This window comes from Haliotis rufescens, unplaced genomic scaffold (assembly GCF_023055435.1).
Source record: "Haliotis rufescens isolate VD_foot unplaced genomic scaffold, xgHalRufe1.0.p SCAF_91, whole genome shotgun sequence".
Lineage (NCBI taxonomy): Eukaryota > Metazoa > Mollusca > Gastropoda > Lepetellida > Haliotidae > Haliotis > Haliotis rufescens.
The window spans coordinates 1,019,239-1,035,895 of NW_025964385.1; the positions used below are offsets into that span (position 1 = coordinate 1,019,239).

General features: G+C 40.8%; 1 protein-coding gene across 1 annotated transcript; it reads right to left on the reverse strand.

Moving 5' to 3' along the window:
- Positions 1-4,217: 4,217 nt before the first annotated feature.
- On the reverse strand, positions 4,218-13,546 carry LOC124120018. The gene is made up of 7 exons (XM_046482743.2): positions 13,508-13,546; positions 12,427-12,609; positions 11,682-11,784; positions 9,027-9,163; positions 7,939-8,026; positions 7,102-7,259; positions 4,218-5,826 (listed from the first exon to the last, which is right to left on the reverse strand). Exons 2-7 carry the CDS (start codon positions 12,582-12,584, stop codon positions 5,700-5,702), a joined length of 771 nt encoding a protein of 256 aa, XP_046338699.1. The 5' UTR covers positions 12,585-12,609; positions 13,508-13,546; the 3' UTR covers positions 4,218-5,699.
- Positions 13,547-16,657: the final 3,111 nt, after the last annotated feature.

A 16,657-nucleotide genomic window follows, 5' to 3' on the forward strand; every position in this document is an offset into this window, starting at 1 on the left:
TTTTTGTTTTGTCTATTTAATAGAAGTAACGGTTTATGAACAACTTGAAAGTGATACAATTTATGGATAATAACTTCTTTGTTTACTGTAAGTCCTTGCTTGACAACGGTATAAGGATCTACACCAAAATGTCACCTTTGCAGTAAATAAAGAAGTCGTTATCCATGAATTGTGTCTACTCTGTCATCTTCTCAGTAAATTCAACTTGAAGGTGGAAGATCAAATGATTATATTTGGACCTTAGCATAAAATTGTTTATGCTTCAAATAATTTGAATCCTAGAAGGAATCGAAGGCAACTGAATTTGCTGTGCAGTTGTGTCAGAATTCTATGATCGTGGGTTCAAATACCTTATTCAGCGGGGCGGTCGGGTAGCCTAGTGGTTAAAGCGTTCGCTCGTCACGCCGAAGACCCGGGTTCGATTCCCAACAGGGGTACAGAAGCCCATTTCTGGTGCCCCCCACTGTGATATTGCTGGAATATTGCTAAAAGCTGCGTGAAACCATACTCACTCACTCACTCACTCACCCTTATTCAGCGTGTTACACCGGCCCCTTAGTGTATAATATCCCCATCTTATGTTCATAATGTAGTGGACACACAATCACTGGATAACCGAGGATGCAAATGGGTTAGGATCGTGGCCACACTGTCTAAAAGTGCATACCAGTGTTTGCGTTTTAACCCTATGTTAAGGAAGTAATTCTCAAATATAAGTCAATAACTTCACAGAATGCATATTTAATCCTTAACACAAAACGCCAGAAACAATGGACAATCAGTGACACTGTTTAGTGCAATAAGACAACACAAGCCCCACCTCTATTATCAGTCAATCAGGAAACGATAGAATGCTAGTGGGCGCGTTTAGTCAATCAAATGCCATGGAATCAGTTGCAATTTATTGTTATACTCATACTCATGTTATGGGTTACACTCGTACTGGGGAGTATATTCATAATGTAGACATAATGTCATAGTCTATTTAGATGGGAGAACTGTTGGACACTTGTTCAGTGGTGTTTGGGTTAACCTCCCTTCTCTGTTTTGACGACACAGTGTAGCCGTTTTCGCCAGAGAAATCTGTGACGTTTTGCTGAGTGCCGTTTTAGCCTGCATCCGTTTTGACGCTTGGTCTAGATTTTCGAAACGATCGTAGCCCTAAAATTATCGTAAAGTTATCGTAAGGAAATCGTAGGCTATCGTAGCCTTTTTTCGAAACTTTCGTAGCCCTAAGATATCTTAAGATTGTCGTAAATCTAAGATAGCCCCATACCTGTCGTAAGTTTATTTTATCTTCATCCAAGATGGCGGCATACTTTTCTATAGATATTTTGCCAAACAATTAGTTTGCTTTACGTTCAAAGATTGACATTTCATTTTGTAAAACTGAGTGATTCAAATTGACACTTGGAAAACACGAAGAACGCATCAAGGATTTCACGTAAAAAATGTTCACCCTCATGGTGCCTGGACGTCAGTCAGCCTGCAAGCCGCTCAGTGCCGCACTGTGCTGATATCGCGGTTACAAAAACGTATACATTGTATCAAAAGTGTTGCAACGTCTTTATTTCTTCACATCTATCTTTCCATATGTTTGATTTGATTATGTTCTGTAAATCAGCATCATAAAAAAAAGACAATCTGCAATCATGCTACAGGGTTCCCCCTAGACTCCAATATCTGAGAGTCACCTTGACTCACCCTATGAATTTTTGGGAGTCAAAAATATTTTTTGAGAGTCAAATGTTTTATTGTATGATTAATGAAATTTAAAGTGTTCACTGTTAATGTTACACTTAAAGTTAAGTATCTTTTATATATTATATGTCTTTAGTTTAAGTTAACAAGTGCTAATTAATGTTCTCAGCTGATTGTACAAAAGAGAAATAAAGGATATATGAATGAAAAACAAAGTTTGTTGGTTTTATTTTTTCACAATCTTTAATTACTTCACAGCTCATGAAACAATTTACAGTGACACTAATACAGGATGAATAAATAACATCAGTCTCAACTGTGAGACATAATTTTTAATCATGGATGGATATTCAAATACATTTCATGTCAGATTATAATTTAATACCACTAACTCATTTACATGTTTTATCTAGTTATCTTGTATTATCTATCAACAGTGAAGTTGAACTGAAGAATTGTGAACACTCGTAATATTTTCTGGTTGAATACAGTTTATTAGCAACAACAAACACGCTCAAAGCTTTACATTTCGTATATACCATATTTATTCATGTATAATACACACTCGTGTATAATACGCACCCCTAATTATGGGCAATTAAATCCTGAAAAAAATATCTCTCGTGTATAATACGCACAGACTTTTCTCCAGTCTCATTTCAGGCTGTCATGATCCGTCATCGGAAATAGCATAACAAATCCGAATGGAATTACGCAAGTTAATCCTGTTGTTACACTATCTGGTAATAAAAATTTGTCTCTGTATATCTGACCTTATGTTTGTCATCTATTTTATTAATTTTATTTAAAATTTCATTCAATAATGTTTACCTAAATTTCGGCAAAAACATGTGTCCCTCCGATACTTACAACTTCCGTTTACCCCGTTCCATAGGTTCCGCTTTACCACATACTGTGACCGCGCCAAATCACATTATTCACCGCAACAATGATAATATTTTCTTCTGTTTCATTTTTAACGAGTCTACACATCTAGATAAACATATGTCATGGTTAACTTTTATTGAGAAAATATGCCGAAATGTGAAAAACCTTGTCCATTATGTTTACATCACATTCTGTCATCGAAGCCACACGGAGTGTGAGAGTTACGTTCACTTTGATGAATAAATATATTTTGTCGTGTACCTCACAGTCGCAGAGTTTTAGTAGCATATCTAAATAATTATGCAAAACAATATGTAAAGCCCCTGGCTGTTCTGATTTTAGCGTTTGTTTTAAAACGAGAGAAAAGTCTGGTCATGTGACAGGCTATGCAAATTAGCCCGTGGCAGTGGTGTTATGCGAAGTTAAGTTACTTCTAAAAACGACGATTAATTAAAAAACTAGACGTAACTTTTAAGATGTTTGCATATATTGTCTTCAGATAATGTTTATAAATTAAGTTCAGGTGAGTAATTGTAATATTTTCATTCCAAAGCTGGTAAACAACAACACAGATATTTTGAAATTGCGTCAGTCATGACTCAGTCATTTATTTCTGGACGTATTTTTCCTTAATTGAGAGTCATATACGCAAGAATTCTGCGTCAGGGGAAACCCTGATGCTAAATCGCCATGACACACAGTAGATAAACATATGCAATACTTGAACAAAAAAACTTCCGTGGCCGACTAAACGTTAGTACTCTTTACGCCAATAACTGTACACTGGGGACTAGTAAATCTTTCTGACCAGTCCGATCAGATTTCTATTTCAAATTGGCTGTCTGATATAATAATAGTTACGTGTATGTGACATGGGTGCATAATAAAAAATTGCCTTCATTCGCATGAAGTTCAACATGGCAGAAAAAGATCGAGAAGCGCGGTAACCACATTACTAATCTCGCCATATTTCGCAATCCGTAGCACTGCATAAAATATGAATTACACGATATTGACGTTTAGATGATTAGGGTGATGATGGTTATAAATTCGTTCAATGAACGTCATAAATGTAATCGAAATATACACTGTCGTTTTCTCATGTGTACCGACCATTCCGCCATTACCGATAGTCGATAAAAATATACAAAACGTAAATAAACTTGTTCGTAAAGGAGTGAACAGAATTGTATTTACGTGAATAAGTATACAGTTGGGAAAAATATGTCTTTCTGACCACTCAGGTCATATTTTTTCTTATCAACAAGGATTTTGTCTAAAAATATTTACGTGTGTGTGACATGGGTGCATAATCAAAATTCGCCGTCATTCGTTTGGTGTTCAAACATGGCAGAAAAAGGCCGAGAAGGGCGGTAGCCACTGTACTAATCTCGCCATATTTCGCAATCCGTAGCATTGTATAAAGTATGAGTTACACGATGTTAAAGCTAAGATGATTGGGGTGATGGTTATAGTTTTCACTTTGCGCACTCAGTGTTTGATACCAAAATTCACAGTTTAAAAAGGGCATTTTCTCGGGACCATATATGGTCCCCTGGCACTATGCGGGTGTGAAAAGTGAGGGACCATACATGGTCCCGTGGCACCAAGAGGGTTAATCGCGACAGCGATCCACATAACTGTGGAGTCGATAGCTTACAATATATTTCTATCCGAGTCCATGCTGAAGAAGTGTGAAACAACGTACCTTTTCGATAATTTGGGAAGGATCAAAACGGAAGGTTACGGCAGGCTACAGTAATGACCGTGACCTTCTTGATAGCTCAGGGGGAGCTAATCTTCGTTCAAACTCTAGTTGAGAGTGGTTTCCCTTTGTATTCGCCCGGGACACCTTGCTCAATGTTACAGTGTTCATAAAGCGCAGAGTTCGGCTGTTATATTTTCTGGATCGCATTTGTGTCAATGCTTTAGTCTTTATTTTTGCATTTTATAAAATTATATCAATCTACATATGTAAAAAAAAACTTAAACCTGTCTGTTGAACAATTGTATTCTTTAAAAACATTGATTAACGGCATATAGATGTATTCAATTAAATTAACAATTTACTGAAATGTTTACAGTAAAAGTTAAGCACAGATTTTCGTATCGACAAATCAAATAAAAAATGGGTTCCCATGCTCGTTCTGGTTCTCGTCAAAATGTAGCATAGTTTGCAAATTGTCAAAAATTCACTTTCCAATATATGTTCGCAGAAAAAAAAGTTTATTGAATGAAATTTACTGATCACTATAAAATACACTTTTCAACACAATAATCTTTTCATTCAATAAACCGGTTTTAAAATATTTTGGTGTTTTTAATATTTAAGTCTACATCTTCCCGTTTTATGTTTAAAAAATATATAGATATACTTGAGACCATTCAAACAATAAAATCGTTGTCACGTTTAGGGTCAACGGACAAATACTAGTAAATGATCCTCAGCAATTCTGTCCGACAAGCCAAACATCATTGAACTACGTTCTGGAATAGATTTGACACATTACAAAGTATTTCGCTCCTCAGTCAGATTTAAATGAAATCAGACAAATCAGTTTATTAGCTCTACTTAATTTAAAAGGATAGAAAATGACTACATTATATGTATGTTCACGTTAACTTGTGGCGTGTTCCATGAGACAACATTACTTGACAATTCCGAAATAATCTCTCTTTGCGAACGAAAATTAGTGTCACTTTTAAATTTTGAAAATAATTATGGATCTAGATAGATAAAAAATAATTTCATCATCTCAATGCTAATAGCTTGATATTGTATTTAACTCCTTGGTTAATTCGTGAAATATATTGGAAACATAAATAACAAAACAAACTTAACAAGCTTAGATTGTCATAAAAACTTGCTTGTGGGTGCGCTGATTCCTGAACAATTTTTGTTTTGAGTGTTTCGTTGTATAATGTTGGTGTTTACACTAATATAAAATTGACTTTTGACAAACATATACAGTATACATTACTTAACATCAGACTTGGTCTCTCCTGGGTGGTTTCAAACAAAGCATTCACTACATAACTTGAAAAAATCAAATTATTCGATGTTCCATACCTGGTCACATGTTAAAACAACAAACAAATGAGCTTCTGTATCAATACTTTACTTGGTGACGGTCGCTGGCAGGAGGGTCATGATGGACGCCTGCTGTGTTGGGGAGCTTGCACAGGAGAACACATATGAGCGTCACCAGTAGAAACGCCACCAGACAAACGCCCAGGCTGAAACACAGGCGAAGGTTTTAGATATTTTATTTCCGCATTTTACAGGAAACTGGTTTGCTCAGATTATGTTTCCAGATTTCTATCCGTGCGCGTGGATTTCACCGAAGTGGTAAACGTCTGAGATCTGTATCCATTCGGGCTTTCCTCCCACATCAACCTGACACGCCGTGATATAACTGGAATACTGTTGAAAGCAGCGTTATACCCACTCACTCACTACAGGAAACAGAAAACCCTTTTCAATCAAAACACTTATCAAATATGCAGAAATGCCATGTCTTACGTCATTTTAGTTATAGATAGTTATTGCAACCAGTCGCCCATCCACTGCACATGTATGATCTCCATGGGGACCCCAGTGGTCAAAGCGTTCTCTCGTCACGCCGAAGCACGATTCACCAAATGGTTACAATGTGTGACCCGTGAAGATCCGGTGTAGAATAGGTCTTCAGCAACCCATGCTTGTTGTAAGAGGCGACTAACGGGATCGGGTGGTCAACCCCGCTGATTTGGTTGATGCATGTCATCGTATCCCAATTGTGTAGATCGATGCTCATGTCAATCACTGGATTGTCTGGTCCAGACTCGATTATTTACAGACCGCCGTCAAAAGACTGGAATTTTGCTGAGTGCAGCGTTAACCAAACAAGAAATAAACAAACAATCAAACAAATAATGCAAAACATGTCGCAGCAATTATACCTTACTTATTACTTCTTTGGCCGCGACAATTTGGCTGGTTTAACTATGGCTACATGGCCGTTCTGACATGATGATTTCACTGTTATGACCACGACAATTTTTGCCGCATTCAGCCTGTTGGAACAATGTCTCCATTCTTTATTGTATAGGGTGAGGTGAAAAGGTGTTTAACGTCGCGTTCGAGATTATTGCACTTGAAAAGCGACGTGCATGCACGTGTGTGTGTGAATGTGTGTGTGTGGCGGCTGGTACTAGTCCGGACTGATGCCGATTTATAGTGCTCGCCCACTGAGATACCATGTCGCAGTTTAACATGAATACCCCAATCAGACACAGTATACTGTCTCCAAGCCGACCAAGCCTTTAATGCCGAGCGCCAGACAGGGAAACAACAAGTACCATCTTTTAACGTCTTTAGGTGTGACGCGGCCGGGGATCGAAACCCGAAATTCCCCTCTCCTGGCAAACGCTCTAAGACTAGACCACAGAGGCGGTCACCATGTGTGAAATTACGACAACTCTTCGTGTAAATCGTGATCCAATGATTCAATAGACAGACACAACTCTTACAATATGCAGGCCAGAAGAACGACGATGGTGTTGAGGTCTCTGACTTGCGGGGATGGTGTTGTTGTGGGAGGACCACGTGTCTCCTTCGAGACGGTAAGCGGTGGGGATGTTGTTGGGAAAGGAACAACGCAGGCGTACTTGCTTCTCAGTTCGAAGTCCTGTACGAATAAGGAGAAACGTCATGGTCAGTACAGAATGTTCAAAACGTGAAATATTTCAACTTGACATAATACAATTGTTTGTTTGGTTTTTGTTTGTTTTTTTTGTTTAACGCCACACTTTTTTCTTTCTTTTTTTTGTCTTTTTTTTGTGTGTGTGACATCATTAATTTATGTTAATTGTCCGCGATTTTACATGGCACTGTACATTGCCACGTTGACTGGCATACCAGGGTCTATATTTGGGTTTGAGTTGCTTAAAGCAATAAAACTCATCTAAGTATTCAGTACACATTTAATTTGTTCTGCAAGATTAACATTGTTATACTGACGCCAAACTTAACACTATTCCAGCTATATGACGGCGGTCTGTAAATAATCGTGTCTCTACTAGAGATTCCAGTGATTTACATCTTGAAGATCGATCCGCGCAATTGGGATCGATGGCGTGCATCAACCAAGTCAGCAGCCTGACCACCCGATCCCGTTAGTCGCCTCTAACGACAGGCTTAGTCGCCTTTTACGGAAAGAATGGGTTGCTGAAGACCCATTCTACTGCGGATTTATACACTGAAGATATAATACATACTAAGCTGGTTCTCGGCTCCCTCTGCGCGTCGTCAACCTGGCGCTATATTGTGATATTAGAGACAGGGCCCAGCTTATAATACACACTCACGTAAACCAGCAGTGATGGCGGTTGTTGTCCGTGCACAATCAGGTCTCCCTCCACAGTCTGGTCACACACGAGCCGGATCACCGTCAGCCTGGGAAGAAGGAGGAGGCACACGTGATGTAATACCGCCATAGATACACTCCGGCGATAATCCTGCAGGACGCACCCATAACCGGCTTCATACTTTTCATTTTGGGAATCGAACCCAGGGGTCGGCACAACGCTTTAACTACTAGACCACCCCAATGACTTTCAGTTTGGCGTCCGGTAAACTGAAGCCTCGTTTAACCGGACCATTGCGTTCCTGGTGAAGTCGTTAAGATAACAACTTAACGAATCAGGGGTCGGAGCTATACCCCTTTATTAAAGTGCACACGTTACCAGCTGTTAATGCCCGGAAGACGGGGGTGTCCGGATTGGCGGGGTTTCGACTAACTTGTTTTCACTGTATTACGCATCGTTTGGCCTGTTTTTAAGTGGGATCGAGAGCCCGGAATATAGAACTGAGATTTGCAAGTAAGGAAACAGACCTAGTTGCGTGCAAGTAAGGAAACGTACCTGGTTGCGTGCAAGTAAGGAAACAGACCTAGTTGCGTGCAAGTAAGGAAACAGACCTGGTTGCGTTCAAGTAAGGAAACATACCTGGTTGCGTGCAAGTAAGGAAACAGACCTGGTTGCGTGCAAGTAAGGAAACAGACCTGGTTGCGTGCAAGTAAGGAAACAGACCTGGTTGCGTTCAAGTAAGGAAACATACCTGGTTGCGTGCATGTAAGGAAACAGACCTGGTTGCGTGCATGTAAGGAAACGTACCTGGTTGCGTGCAAGTAAAGAAACGTACCTGGTTGCGTGCAAGTAAGGAAACAGACCTGGTTGCGTGCAAGTAAGGAAACAGACCTGGTTGCGTGCAAGTAAGGAAAAGGGACGCTGGGGTAACCTAGTGGTTAAAGCGTTCGCTCTTCACGCCGAAGGCCCGGGTTCGATTCCCCACATGGATATAATTTGTGAAGCCCATTTCTGGTGCCGCGATATTGCTGGAATATTGCTAAAAGCGGCGTAAAACCATACTCACCCACTTCAGTAAGGAAACAGACCTGGTTGCGTTCAAGTATGCGTGGACATACTGCATGGTGAGGGTATCTGTGTCGTCGTACTCAAACTGAACCCCGGCTTGTGACCCCAGACTGAAGAAACGCGGACCTTTTGGATCAGCGTAGTACCCCTGACAAATCTGAAACACAATAGCACGCTCTGTAATATACAGACCTTAAATACCTTTAATGGGTTTTTTGTTTGTAAAACGTGAACAAATCAAATCACGTCAAATCAATATCTTGATCCGCATTTAATTCTCACCAAGTGTTCTGAGGTACAATGAACTAGTTCTATAAACATCGCGGAGTTGGAGCGGTCGGGTAGCCTAGTGGTTAAAGCGTTCGCTCGTCACGCCGAAGACCCGGGTTTGATTCCCGACATGGGTACAATCTGTGAAGCCCATTTCTGGTGTCCTCCGCCATGATGTTGCTGGAATATTGATAAAAGCGGCGTAAAATCAAATTCGCTCACTCATAGCGGAGTTAGGACCCATTGTCAGTGTGTCTGTGCATATCTCTCTGTCGTCTTTCGTCTCATCGCGCAAAACCGGGTTTCGTCTTCAAAAGTTATTTTTTTTATGTCGCATGTGCAACGCAAGGCTTACGCATTCAAATCCATTTGATATATCATTGTTTCGCTCACAGTTACGTAAAACTGTCAAATTAAAACGTTCTAGCACGGTACTTTTATTGGTGTAAGACTAGTGTCTTTTTACGCATGTCTGTTTTTCAAACGAATCTGGTACCTTCAATTTATTTTGCTCCCTCAGAAATAAAATTAAATGTGTGACATCTCTGGGTAATTTTATAGCTAGAGGTAGACTCGGTGCCGTGCGACAGGAATTCTCGCATAACGTTTACTTTTAAACGCTTTTAAGAAGTGTCAGGAAACTAACTCGGCATGCAGAGGGTTAACGCCGCTTTCAGCCATTCACCAGCTATGTCATGGTGCCTTGTCAATAAGCCGAGATCAGGTAAACAAGCGGCTGATTGCATGAGCAACGTTACATGACGTCAGGAACGAGGACGCAAAATAAGCTAAGGTTACACATTGTACACATTGTAACCACGTGATAGGCATAGGCGTTTCTTGAATACACGGTTTGTAAGGAATGAGTGACTGAATGGGTATAACGCCGCTTTAAACACTATTTCAGTTACATCACTGCATTTCAGCATGGAGCGGGTAGCCCAAAGTGAAACAGGTCTTCACTACTTTCGTGAAACCCACGAAGACATGTATGGTGCTCACCAATAAATGATCATATTCAGAGTGAGCCCAGATCCTGACACGCTTAGGGACGTAACTCCGCGCTGCGACTACTGTAGGCTATTCCTGTCCCCGGTTTAGAAAAACAGTACTTGCATGTTTTTAACATCTATCAGTTTCTACAGATGTCCCACCGCCCCACTTATTTTGTTGTTTTTTTCACCCGCCCCACTTATTTTTTCCCCACCGTCCTACTTATTTTGTTGCTTTTTCCCCACCGCCCCACTTATTTTGTGGGTTTTTTCCCCGCCCCACTTATTTTGTTTTTTTGTTCCCACCGCCCCACTTATTTTGTTGTTTTTCCCAACCGCCCCACTTATTTTGTGTGTTTTTCCCAACGCCCCACTTATTTTGTGTGGTTTTTCTCACCGCCCCACTTATCTTGTGGTTTTTCCCCGACGCCCTATTTATTTTGTTGTTTTTTCCCACCGCCCCACTTATCTTGTTGTTGTTTTTCCCCGCCCCACTTATTTTATGTGTTTTTCTCACCGCCCCACTTATTTTGTGTGTTTTTCTCACCGCCCCACTTATTTTGTGTGTTTTTTCCCACCGCCCCACTTATCTTGTTGTTTTTTCCCACCGCCCCAATTATTTTGTGTGTTTTTCCCACCGCCCCACTTATTATGTGTGTTTTTCCCACCGCCCCACTTATTTTGTGTTTTTCCCACCGCCCCACTTATTTTGTGTGTTTTTCTCACCGCCCCACTTATTTTGTGTTTTTTCCCACCGCCCCACTTATCTTGTTGTTTTTTCCCACCGCCCCAATTATTTTGTGTTTTCCCCGCCGCCCTATTTATTTTGTTGTTTTTTCCCACCGCCCCACTTACCTTGTTGTTGTTTTTCCCCGCCCAACTTATTTTATGTGTTTTTCTCACCGCCCCAATTATTTTGTGTGTTTTTCTCACCGCCCCACTTATTTTGTGTGTTTTTTCCCACCGCCCCAATTATCTTGTAGTTTTTTCCCACCGCCCCAATTATTTTGTGTGTTTTTCCCACCGCCCCACTTATTATGTGTGTTTTTCCCACCGCCCCACTTATTTTGTGTTTTTCCCACCGCCCCACTTATTTTGTGTGTTTTTCTCACCGCCCCACTTATTTTGTGTGTTTTTTCCCACCGCCCCACTTATCTTGTTGTTTTTTCCCACCGCCCCAATTATTTTGTGTGTTTTTCCCACCGCCCCACTTATTATGTGTGATTTTCCCACCGCCCCACTTATTTTGTGTTTTTCCCACCGCCCCACTTATTTTGTGTGTTTTTCCCACCGCACCACTTATCTTGTTTGGTTTTTTTCCACCGCCCAACTTATTTGTTGTTTTTTGCCCCGCCCCACTTATTTAGTTGTTTTCCTTCCCACCGCCCCCCTTTTTCTTGTTTTTTTTCCCACCGCCACACTTGAACAGACGAAACTGGTGTTGAGCAGATTGAAGTCTGAACATGGATTCCAGGTGTAGTAGAAGGTGTCGTCAGTCGCCGAAATGTTGAAGAACCTGAAGTAAACGTTGACATCGCCAGCATCATCAACATCCAAACATCATTAATACGTGACATCACGCGCTCATTAACAATGTATTTTAACCGTTAAAGGTTTTACTCACCCCACATGCACGGTTGCCGCAAACCCAGAAACACAACCAGGGCGAACTTGCATTTGTACATGCGATCATACTTTTTATTAGGTTTCTGGCACGCCTAAGGGACGCAACTCTGCACAGTGAATTGCGGCGCCTTTGACGACTGTCCCACCTGCCCCCCCGAGACACACATGGTGCTACTATGGAACGCAATGACCTCATCAAGCAATACATGACGTGTCATAATATCACAGAATGCAGAGACTATCAATTAAGCAAATATTACTCATATAAAATACCATCTTTTCAAGGCAAGGGAAGTTATACTATAGAAGTCCAGTTTCTACTCTTGCCAAACATGACTGGAATTTCTGGGGGTGGGGGTGATCACTAATTATGCTGAGATATTTTAAACCCTCCATCCGCTTTAAAAAAAAAGCTGTATCCGCACTTGTATATAGCGCAGAAACAAAATCCGGTTTCAAATATTTTCAAACATATTTTTAAACCACTCAGATTTCGGATTTCTTTTACATAAAAACAAAGTTCCAGTCTTACCTAGGTTTATCGCCTTGACTGTCTAGAGAGCTGAGGTCTATTGTCCCATCTAACGTCGCGCATGTGCAAGCACCTGTTTTCATGCACACTCGACCTTCACCTTGTGAACTTGGAATGGCCAACAACATCAACGAGAGAGTCAGTCCTAATGTTGGCATTTCGTTTTCTTAGATTCGCCTTGATCTTAAAGTAAAAGTTGTTTTTAAATACGTTCTATGTTTTATTAGCTATATACATCGATAAGTCTCTTCAACTATTGCTTAGCGTTTTCAATAGGTTCCATCAACTATTGCATAACGTTATCAATAAGGTCGTTCAACTATCGCTTAACGTTCCCATTAAGGTCAGTTATCTATCGCTTAACGTTCCCATTAAGGTCATTCAACTATCGCTTAACGTTCCCATTAAGGTCATTCAACTATCGCTTAACGTTCCCATTAAGGTCATTCAACTATCGCTTAACGTTCCCAGTAAGGTCATTCAACTATCGCTTAACGTTCCCAGTAAGGTCATTCAACTATCGCTTAACGTTCCCAGTAAGGTCATTCAACTATCGCTTAACGTTCCCATTAAGGTCATTCAACTATCGCTTAACATTCCCATGACTAAAAGGTCCCAATAAGTTTGTTCAGTTATTTCTGAACGTTACCAATATGTCTAGACAGAGGTTCCCACCGAGTGGGTCCTTCTATAGACACACAAGGCTGCAACGCAAGCTTGACACTACACAATAAACACCTTCACTATGTCTAGCTCTGTATTCCTGTGTGGGTTCTGACGTCACTTCACATTACTGGGAATAATTTGACTTTTACCATACCTGAAGCAGGGTAATGTCCTCTAAGAACGTTAACTGAATCCGTATGTCATGTAAACTATTATCTGATAGCCAACCAAATCGGCTAGTATTAAATAGGTCAGAGATCAAGTGATGCTTCAGCTTCTATGGAGGACAAATTATGATAGTTGTACACACACTAACGGAGGGCAGATAATAGAGTTGAGTACAAATCCGATAGGATTTCCTGTTTTCATCTGAAGGGACCCATCCCACACGACATGTACATAAATTTACACTTACCTAGCACAGCTCACTCTGTGTATGTACTTGTGATCATTTAAACATGTAGTTATCAAGCTGTTATCATGTTGTTATCTGGTCAAAGAGTCTTGTTATCAGCGGTTGGTGAAAACTACCTGTGTCTCTTTTTTGACTGTCTACACGCAAGTATACTCAGGTCACAAATCAGGCGAAGTTAAGCAACGTTGGTCGCCAGGAGTCCTTGCTTAGCTTAGCTCCTCAGAGTAATTTGGGCGTTGGTCCTGCCCCACACTGAAGCATATGAAACACACGTGGTGTTTCCTTGGGCAAGTGACATTGTTCGAAATGTGCCTCTGTTCGCCTAGCAGTGAATGGATACCCGGTTGAGAATGATGGTTGGGTGAACACTGATCCATTGACCCGGGTCATAATGGTGCGGCACTTTGAGTATGCCCCTGTGGTGTGGACATAGCGCAATATAAATAACTTTATTATTATTATTATTATTATTATTATTATTATTATTATTATTATTATTATTATTTACAGATCAAAATAAAAAATGCAGCAAAGAGGGTTTGTGTGATCCTGGCACAGTCAGGCTGGTTAGGCTCATCATCAGCTCAGGGCCCTTGCCCCCTCTACACGCAGCCCAGCCAGCGAATGGGACACCTCCCATGAAGTGCTGCTTAGTCAAACCCACCCAGAACTTTTTGGAGAATGTGAAGACTCCCCAACACTGCAGCCTTCTGCATTACCCAGATTGTCAGAAGGGCTGTATTCCTGGTAGCAAACCCGGGTACTCTCCCAATGTCAGTCAACAGATTAAGAGGTATCAAACCTAAGGCGCCGGGAACAATGGGGAGTCGGACAACTTGGTACTTGGGATGCAAGCGTGACATTTCGAAAGCGAGGTCCGCATATTTGCCATGTTTTTCCTGAATCTTGTCAATCACATTGGTGTCAAAAGGGACAGAAAATTCAATGACATAAATGATTTCATTGGATTTATCAAACAGGACAAGATCAGGTTTGTTGGCCTTGATACGTCTGATGCTGTAAAACGGGCCTATTCCAAAGAATTTTGTATTTATCATTTTCCATGACGCCCTCTACATATTCTGGGTCGTACTATGGATGGACATCTGTGTCAAAACCTCAAGCATGGTGAATACGGTAATAAAATGATCGAGCCACTCCATCATGTCGCTTAAGATACTGTGTTTGTGCCAAAGCTGGGCATCCACTGACAATGTGTTGGATAGTCTCATCAAATTCATTACATAATCTACATTTCATGTTTACATTTTGATGCAAAATCACACATTGAGGGTTTCGAGTGGGAAGTGACTGGTCCTGGCAAACAGAAAGCCTTCTGTTTCACTTTCCAGGCCAGCCGACCTCATCCAAGCGAAGGACTCTGCAGGGTTGCTGATCCTCTCACACTGCACATAACTCGATGCAGTGGTCTTCCAGATAGCCTCTCCTTGAAAAACTGAGTCTGGGCCGATTTGATATGGCACTTCGCTTGGTTGACACTCATTTCTGTCCAGCAGCACAGAACCATCAACAAAAGCAACACCGACATTGAGATTATGTCCCACATCCTTGGCTCGTTTACAAAAACTGTGGAATGCCTTGTTTTCATCATGAGTCTTGACATGCTTCACAAGAGGATCATCAGACAAATAAATGTGTGCAAAAGTGCACAAAACAATTCTATCATGAACAGCCTCCACATTAATCAAACCACGCCCTCCCATCTTATTTGGTAAAGCGATTGAGGGAAGAGCGAGAGTGGTGGGATCTATTGTCTGCCATGATTCTTCGTGTGGGGTGTCAATACCGTGAATTTGGTCAATAACTCCTCCTCCATGTAAACCGACTGATCCTCCCTTTTCTACCTTGCCACGTTTCAAATGAAGAATGGTGCATTTGTCGAGTCCAAAGGACAATGCCGATATCATTAGAAAACGACTCGACAAGCAGAATCTGTTTTTAAGTGTAGATCCTCCATTGGCAATAAGTTCAAGGTCATCAATGTAAAGGAGGTGAGTAAGGGGTGTTGGGGATCTGTGCTGAGGAGGTCCAGGATGATAACCTTCCTCTTTGCTAAGCAAAAAGCTAAAAGGATTTAATAACAAACAGAAAAGCAAAGGGCTAAACGAATCGCCCTGAAAAATTCCTCTTCTAATAGAAATGGGTTCCGAAGTCACCACCTATTATTATTATTGTCGTTGTTGTTATTTGTGCTGTGGTGTGCTGTTGTGGTGCGGTGTTTTCTTAACAATAATCCATACCTTAGTGGCATCATAAAACAATTACCAAGTACCATGCACATTGACTAGTTTACATGCTGAGGCAATATATTTTGGCACAGTTTTGGTGTACATAAATTCAAATATTCAGTTCATGGTCCTGCATACTTGAAACCATTGCATGTACGGTGAGCAACTGTTTTTTTATTAACAACTTATTAATCCCCAACAGGGAATTCGTGCGAATTCAGTCATGCTGGTGTCTAGCTAAATCCAGATTAAGAGGGGACCGTCTCCAAAGCAAAGCGTTAATAATTCAGGGTTCACCAAAATAGATGTGTTATTACATAGCCTTGTATACCTTTATATACCTCACAGTTTATTTTCATTATTTATTATTACAATATCCATATACACATGATACAAACACACAGTAAAACTGACAAAGTCCGTCTTTGGAGAGACTTTCAGAGTGAATTTAAATGTCAACACGCATGCCTTTCTGTGTGCCTTCAGTGTCCAGGTGTTTTGATGTTCATTCTTTCAGTTAGATAGATTGGTTGACATCTGGTCACATCCGGCGATGACATTTGTGCCGACAAAGGAAAACATGTCGATTTCTTAACCTTTGAAATGTAGCGGATAAACATGAACCTTGATTTTGTTTTCGTACGTTATTTTCGTTTAGGGATATATTTGAATATGACAAGAAACCTGGCTGTCCTTTATCGATGTTGCGTAAAACCTCGCTGACGGGACAAATTGACTTTATAGACGAGTTGAAGTTTGTTTGTTTGTTTGTTTGTTGTTTAACGCCCCACTCAGCAATATTCGAGCTGTATCACGGCGACCCGCGAAGATCCGGGGTAGAACAGGTCTTCAGCAACCCATGCTTGCTGTAAAAGGCAACTATGCTTGTCGTAAAAGGTGA

Coding starts and splice junctions, on each gene's coding strand:
- LOC124120018 (XM_046482743.2), bottom strand. CDS start 12,584: ATGCCAACATTAGGACTGACTCTCTCGTTGATGTTGTTGGCCATTCCA. Junction 8,027..9,026: donor GCATACTTGAACGCAACCAG/GTCTGTTTCCTT, acceptor CCTTCTTCCCAG/GCTGACGGTGATCCGGCTCG. Junction 7,260..7,938: donor CGCCATCACTGCTGGTTTAC/GTGAGTGTGTAT, acceptor TTATTCGTACAG/GACTTCGAACTGAGAAGCAA.